The sequence below is a fragment of the Aphis gossypii genome, unplaced genomic scaffold, assembly GCF_020184175.1.
Source record: "Aphis gossypii isolate Hap1 unplaced genomic scaffold, ASM2018417v2 Contig00564, whole genome shotgun sequence".
NCBI lineage: Eukaryota > Metazoa > Arthropoda > Insecta > Hemiptera > Aphididae > Aphis > Aphis gossypii.
Genome location: NW_026083165.1, coordinates 11,106 through 19,390, shown reverse-complemented (window position 1 = coordinate 19,390; position 8,285 = coordinate 11,106). Strand labels below are relative to the sequence as shown.

The 8,285-nt window shown below is 29.1% G+C and overlaps 1 protein-coding gene across 1 annotated transcript; it reads left to right on the top strand.

Annotated features, from left to right (window-relative positions):
• Positions 1-5,613: 5,613 nt before the first annotated feature.
• On the top strand, positions 5,614-6,846 carry LOC126554634 (uncharacterized). The gene is made up of 4 exons (XM_050209695.1): positions 5,614-5,713; positions 5,797-5,968; positions 6,395-6,773; positions 6,841-6,846. The coding sequence occupies exons 1-4, from the start codon at positions 5,614-5,616 to the stop codon at positions 6,844-6,846; spliced, it is 657 nt and encodes a 218-aa protein (XP_050065652.1).
• Positions 6,847-8,285: the final 1,439 nt, after the last annotated feature.

Below are 8,285 nucleotides of genomic sequence, written 5' to 3'. Positions count from 1 at the left end.
CATACTATATAAAACAAGGAAACTAGAAATATGCCTTATCAGAAAGTTTATGCATTGTTGAAGAATCGCAAAAGAAATTAGAAAAATGTCAAGGTCGCATAGGAGATGTAGTTAGAGAAAAATGTAAATATGTGATAGAAAAAAATCAAGGACTGAAAAATTTAAAAATAATTAGAGATATACTGCAAGGACTAAATCCAACAGAATTATTGGATGTCGAACTCACACCACTAGAGATAGTAAATATGAAGTATGCTAGCATTACATCAGTCGATGTGGAACGTTCATTTAGTCAATATAAAAACATTTTATGTCCAAACCGCCGCCATTTTACATTTATAAATCTTAGAGAATATGTAGTCTCACATTGTTTTAAGAAGTAGATAAGAGATAAATTTTTTATATATATTATATTGTTTTTTGTATTCATTTTTTTGTTAAGCGGTTATTACATATTTTAATTTTTTTTTTTACATATTTCATTAAAAATAAGTACATATTTATGTACATATTTTAATTTTTTTATTACAATAAAATCCGTTCCCTAGTTATAGAGTATAGACAGTAACTCAGATATCAACACTCGACGCGACGCGACGGACAACTAGTAGACGACGAGAATAGTCGTGACAGCTAACGAAATAACCGATGTGCTATCGCAATCGATAAGGAATACATGGAGATTAATTTTTATTAAAACCCAGAAATAAATCATTTAGTGAACATTGTATTTATCAAAGTGCTGATATACGTGAATTCTGTTCATTATATGCCGATGTTAGAAAAATATTCTCAAATATTCTTTAACGTGTTAAATATTCTCTAACCCCTAAAATATGCTTTTTTATGCAAAATAAATTTTTTCCTGTGAATTCTGTGTTTCATGAATCTTAAAGATTTCTCACTCCCATTTAACTGCATAAACTAGAAACAAATATGTAAAATCATAAAAATCCGACCTCTATACATAACTAATAAGTCTGAATTAGTTGAACGTTTTTTTGGTTTTTATGATGTCAGCGAAGATCATACTGCTGAAGGATTATTTAATTTAATCACTTCTCTTTTACTAGAGTTTAATATTGAAAAAAAATTGGTTGGTCAGTGCTATGATGGTGCTAGTGTGATGGCTGGGAATTTAAATGGCTTACAAGCTCGAATAAAAGAAATTGCACCTAATGCATTATTTACTCATTGTTTTGCACATAAATTAAATTTAGTATTGCAACATGGATGTAATAGTAATAAGACATGTCGCATATTTTTTGCCAATATTACTTGAATATCTGCTTTTTTTCATAATTCAACATCCCGTACTAATGTGGTAGATAGCATTATAGGCAAACGCATTCCCCAGTTTGTACAGACAAGATGGACATCTAGATCAAAAATTATACATTTATTAGTTAAAGAATGGATTAACTTTAAAGAAGTTTTTGAAGCTATAATAAATGATCCTAAGTCATCATCTGATTCTATTTGTGGAGCAGTTGGACATTTAAAAAATCTTCAATCATTTGATCATTTAAAATCATTTGATATTGAATATTGTTTAAGGAAAATAAGTATTGTATGTGATCTTATAAAAAACAAAAGAAACGAAACAGAATTTTTAAAAATATATAATAATGCAGTTACTTTAACTAAATTGCCCAAACCTTCTAGAAACAATACCAATATGGAATCAAATTATAGAATTTTATTTTTTGAAATTATTGATAATATTTTAATGCAGTTAAGTGTTAGATTTAAGGATACTTATAGATTAATATTTTTACAATTAGCTGACATTACAAAATTTAAAGATTATTGTGGTATATTATATTATAATATACCACAATATTATATTATATTATATTGTGGTATATTCCCCACATGTGCTTTAAATAATCTTATAAAAACTTATTCTAATATTTTTCATAATGTGGACAAATTAAAAGTAGAACTAGAAGTGTTGTATAATAATGTCAACTATCATAATCTACCACATATTTATGATATGATCAAGATTTTTGAAAAAGATGGCTTAAAGGAAGTTATGCCCGAAGTATATAAGTTATTTTCCTTAATATTAACCATTCCTTCTACTAGTGTTTCTGTCGAAAGAAGTTTTTCTTGTCTGAAAAGTATTAAGACTTATTTAAGAAACAGTACATCTCAACAGCGTTTAAGTTCTTTGTCTACAATATCCATTGAAAAAGTATTAATCCAACAGCTCAAAGAAAATGAACCATTTTACGAAGACATATTAATATATATGCCAGTAAAAAAGATAGAACTATTGAATTAATATACAAAGTATAATATTATATATAAACTAAAATCTGTTATAATTTTTATTATTATTCAAGTATGTTTTTATGTAGGTACTTTTATTTTAGTTACCTACTTAAAATTGTATGATGTTTTTCAATTTAGAAACTAAAAATTGTTATTATTTAGATTATAAATTTTTCTTTTAAATCAATTTATAAATATTCAATTATTTGTAACTCAAAACTTTATTTACTAGAAGAACTCTTTATAGGTTTATGTGTCTAAGTTTTATTCAAATTAAAGATATATAGTATATTGTATACCTATTATACATTATATACCAGTAAATAATTTTAAGTATGAGAAATAATAAAAAGGAAACAGTCCTCTAACAGATTTTTAAAGAAAGAATACTGTTTTTAAATAAAATAAATGTTTAGAAGGGTGCAAAATTGTTGCCTCCTTAAAAATTTTATGCCAGAACCGCCACTGCAGTCAACACTTACACCAGTGAACTTTTTTTGAAAAAAAAATAAAAACTACAGCAAAAGTTAAGAAGAAAAAATATAAAAATACTTAACCTACAAGAATTATTGAATGATTTGAAAACTAAAGGTCAATTGATGGTGAACCAGTAAATATAATAGAAAATAGTTTCAGCGGTAAATATCAATGTTTAAAAATGTGGGCAAAAAGTGTAGCAGGTTGACACGGTCGTGTCGCACGAATACCGCGATCTCACCCTCTAGACCCCCTTGCCTAGGTATCACCACTCGTTCAATAATCATTCGGGACGCCCGAGCGATTAATCGAACCAGTTTCTGAGTCGGCGATGAGCCCCGAAGCTCCCGCGACGTGGGTGACGACCGCCGAGAGCTTCGGCGGCGTTTGTCTGTTGTTAACCGTTCGTTACGACTGATCTCCGCCCGCCGCCGTTTTTCGCAGTCCGTGCATTTCCGCGACTTGTTGTGAAATATTATCTTTTATTTCTTTTTTTTTGTTTTTAGCGACAGTGGCTTCATTTAAAATCTATATATATATATATATATATATATATATATATTCTTCTCCCTGTCGACTTTATTTTGGTTTGTTTTTTTTTTTTCATTCGTTATATTTTCTCTTGCGAATTGTGCCACGAAAGTATTACCTTTCGAGAGTGTTGTTTTATTTTATTATTATATTAATTGCTGTGTAATATCACATACATTTGTTGTTACTTCATTCGTTTGTCCTTTTCCTATTATTACTTTTATTAACTTGTGCTACGTGACAAGGTGATCTACAAATTGAATCGTGGAAAAAATGACCACGGAAATAAAACCAAAACTAAAAAACACATGTCGGAAAAAAGCCCAAAAAAATATTTTATACATAATATATTTCCATTTATTTATGGATACATATTTTAAATAATATTCACAGTAGTAAAATATAATACTTTATTAAATTATACATACATACATACTTTTTAGCAATTCAATTCAATTTTATATTGTTTTTTCTTAGCTTTTTATTGTTAATTATCATTATTATACAGTTAAGTTAATTTTAATTATTTTATGTACAGTTATAGCCTACAAGTTATTATTATAATTAACCTTATAATTCAAGAATTTACTATTGTATAAAAGTAGTATTAGTAGTACTAATAGTATTAACTATTGATTGTTATCGTTTTGACACCATTTTATTATTGTCTTAAATGAGACAAATGTAATCAATGATTATTAACTAACCCTTAATAAATGTTGATTTTGCTTAAATAAGTTTAACTTTTTTTTTATAGACTACTTATCGAAAATTATTTTTTTAAATTAATAATTTATTATTATTATATTATTTAATTATTATGACTATGCGATCTCTCGTATTATAATTATTAGTTATTATTATGTTACCAGAAACGAGAATATTTTGTTCCTGTGTTCTATTAAATAATTATATGATAAAATTATTTTAAAAATATTTGTTATTAAAAATTCGTAGATCACTCTATTCGTAGATCACCTGCTATACAAATACCAAAATTTGTTTATGAAATATATTGCTTGAATTTTCTGCTTCTAAGCATAATTCATGCTTTTTTATTAATTTGTTGAATGTCTATTTTTAATTAATTTAAATATACATCTTATTAGTCTTTAACAACTTATCTATATCTATTATCTTCCAGAAGCATGCATTTATGGTTTCATTATAATTATTTATGTATACTTTTTCAGTACTATTCTAACTCTTCCTAATCCATTTTCAATTGCTAATTGGATCTTAACAGTTAAAGTCAAACCGGGTTTTTTTAAAGAATTTTTTTAGAGCATTAAGTTAATTCCAGCTAATGGGAAAGATTGTAATTTAGTTTTTGACAGTATGTCAATAAGAAAAAAAATTGTATTTGATGGAAAAGATGATAGATTTGTAGGGTACTATGATTTTGGTGGCATACAAATTGAAACTCAGGAAACCCCAGCCACTGAATCATTATTTTTTATGTTGGTTGGACTCAATGGCAAATGGAAATGGCCAATAGGATATTTTTTGCAGGCAAAAAGTACAGCTATAATTCAAGCTGGACTCGTCACCACTGCAATTCAAATGGCTAAAGAAGCCGGGGCTAGAGTTTGGGGCGTCACTTGTGATTGAACTACGACCAACTTGTCAACTATGACACACTTGGGGGTACAAACTAAATGGTTCTTAAGAAGAAATATGTGAATCATTTAGTATTCCTGGAATTGATTGGAAGGTAATGAACATTATTATGTTGAACTTAATTTAACATTAATATTAATAAATGGTTTTAAATTAATAAATAGATATATTATGTGCCTGATGCTTGTCATAATCTTAAACTTGCCCGCAATGCACTAGCTACTTATCAGCAATTCAAACACAATGACGATATTATTAATTGGTCATACATTAGGAATTTAAATACAGGTATAAATTATATTGAATTAATTGTATTATATTAATTAAATTTACATTAAATATTTTTAATTTTATTTAAGTTCAAGAAAACCTAGGGTTAAATGTCGCAAATAAGCTATCTAACACCCATATTGATTGGAAGAAAAATATCATGAAGGTAAAACTTGCAGCACAAACTTTATCCTCATCAACAGCTGATGCTCTAGAAATTTTCAGATATATAAATAACCTACATTTAAAAGCAGTTGAGATCAAGTATTGTACATAAATGTTCATAATCTGTACATAAATATTTTTTGATTAATTTCAGGTGAACCAACTGAAACATTTATTAGAGTAATCGACAGAACATTTGATTTTTTAAATAGTCGCAATCCATTTGGAAAAGGTTTTAAAAAACCTCTGTATAGAAATGATGTTGATAGAATGAGAAGTATAATTATACTCCAAATTGAGTACTTATTAAAACTTACAAATATCGAAGGAAAATTTCTTTATTTAATTCCACGTAAAACATTTATTCTTGGTAAATATAAATTTATTTTAAATGAAAACCTATTAAAGTATCTTCGAAAAATCTGCCCCACACAGCTTTCATTTCCCCTTTAGGATTTGCTGTAGCAGTTAAATCAATATTTAGCATAGCAGATGAATTGTTTTATACTACTGAATATAAGTACATCCTAACATACAAGTTTTCCCAGGACCACCTTGAAATGTTTTTCTTGAAAATAAGGCAGAGTTTTGGAAACAATAATAATCCAAATGCTTTAGAACTGTTGTATTAGGATTTAATGAATTTCAATAATTAAGCAATAATAAAAAATAGAATTTAAATTGGTTAAGATAACAATTGTGAAACATAGTGTTGTTAAAATTTTATATTTTAGTTAGCATATTCATCAAAACATAGTAGTAATAAATGTAAATAAAATAGTTATTAATCGGGTTAAAATAATAATTACGTATGTTAAGGTCTATCAAATGTAAATTAGTATAATAAGAGAAAGATGTAACAATCGATAATTACTCAATTGTAAATTTAGTATATAAGAGATATGGTTAAGGCAGAAAAGGGGTCATTGGTGGTGATCGTGTGACTCGATTACCACTGGACGTCGCGTTCAAATAAAGTACTTTGCGTTATTTTGTGTTTTACTTCATTTTGGTATACGTCCAAGTAGTCGGAGTATACGACAAAACTTAGAACAGCTTTGAAACAAATCCTTTTAAAAAATTCAATTTCTTCATCATATGCTGCTAATTGTATTGCACTAGATAACACAGGTTCTGAAAGTGTTTTTGAGATACGCTGGGCGAAAAAAACATTAGTAGACAATGTTATTGAAGAAGAAGAAAATGAAAATTTATCAAATTTTCTGCCTTATTTTGATAATTTTGATTTAGTGAGAGACAATATTTTATATTATATTCGTGGATTTATCGTTAGAAGTGTCTATAAAAAAATTGATTGTCAAACTTGTGCCAATAGTATGATAGAAAATGAATCTGAACACAGTTATAGTCATAAATATCCCCATTCAAAAAATAGAGGAGGATTAATAAAAAGTTCAAAGAATGTGGTAGTAATTGTTAAATTTATTGAAAGTACATTAATTCAATTAACATCAAATTTTTATTCTTTAATTCCAGGCTTAAATCAAAAAATAATCCTTTCCGTTAAAAATCATGTATATAATTATAGTAATTTTAAAGATTTAAATTGTGCAAATGACAGTTTTTTGGTAAAACACAAATTGAATTTAGTCACTTTAATTTGCAAGCAATATTGAGAGTTCGTCTTCATTATGTGGCCAAGTTAAAAACAAGTGCAGACGTTAGTAAACGTCGCTTATTGACCAAATTAATATTATTTAACCATCAATAATGTTATGTACTTATGTGTATGTTGTTTGTTGTATATTGTGTTATGACTTATAAATTGATGTAAAAATTATACTAATAAACAACTATAAAAGACGAGTTATTCATACATACCTGGTCTTAATACCATTGCTATAAAATACTTAGTAAAATCTATAACAACACATCATTTAAGAAGTTGGCGGTTTTTGAAGACTCCAAATACAACCGTCGGAATCAGATCTAAAATCTGAAGTCATAAACTTGTAAGTTATGTATAGAAGTATCGAATTTATGTAATATATTACGCTCGTAGCAGTAGAAAATTCGAATATTTTGCCAACCAGCAGTATGGCGGCAAAGTGATAAAGCACTGATAAGCGCTTGAGATCTGTCTTCACTATTTCCAATGTGCAACGACGCGATTACCTTATCTAGTATAATGTGGCGATAGTGGTTGAGTTGACGCCATGGGCGCCCATTGGGAGGGGTAAGGGGGGGCACTTGCCCCCCCTGGACAAAAAATATTAAAAACTTGTAACTCAATAAATATAACCATAATATAATTATTATCTTTACATTTGAGAATTTTTTATTTTGACCCCCCCTAAAATTTTACTTATGGGCGCCCATGGTTGACGCACTATCAGCCAGCAACTTACGCGCCTGTTGGCCGCGTGTAAGTCGGACCTCCGTTGCCTGAAAGAAGGACGGGAGCGTGAAATAAAGTACTCGAAAGAATTTCGAGTGTACGAAATAAGATTTATTGACAACACGCAAATAATAAAAATACACAATATCAATAAGAAAAAAGATATAAGAGACGCGTACGTGAGAGTTACAAAAAACTAACGTAGATCGTCGGCGCACGAGGTTATACCGGAAAGTCGGTCGATAACCAGTAAAAAAGGTACAGCTCGGAGCTTAGTGAACTTGACGATTCGGACGTCGAGAAAAGAGTGCGAAAAAGGGAAACGCGAATCGAGCGTAACGGTCGTAACGAACCGAGGAGCGCGGGCTGGCGGGGGGTAGCGCGAGATCCAGACGTCGTTACAATTGGACGTTCAATACAGACGGCGAATTGGGATTCGGCAAATTAGGTTTCGGCGACGTGGGAATACACGGTTAAAATACACATCCATAGATATAACACACAAGACACATAATACAATAATTATACGCTAAAGGTACGGTTTCCTATCTGCGACTGACCGCATACGACTGAACGCAACGAC

Excerpts from the sequence above, each read along its gene's own strand:
- LOC126554634 (XM_050209695.1), top strand. The coding sequence starts at position 5,614 with ATGAGAAGTATAATTATACTCCAAATTGAGTACTTATTAAAACTTACA. Across the intron at positions 5,714-5,796 it reads ACGTAAAACATTTATTCTTG|GATTTGCTGTAGCAGTTAAA; the intron begins GTAAATATAAAT and ends TTTCCCCTTTAG. Across the intron at positions 5,969-6,394 it reads CCAAATGCTTTAGAACTGTT|AACAGCTTTGAAACAAATCC; the intron begins GTATTAGGATTT and ends GACAAAACTTAG.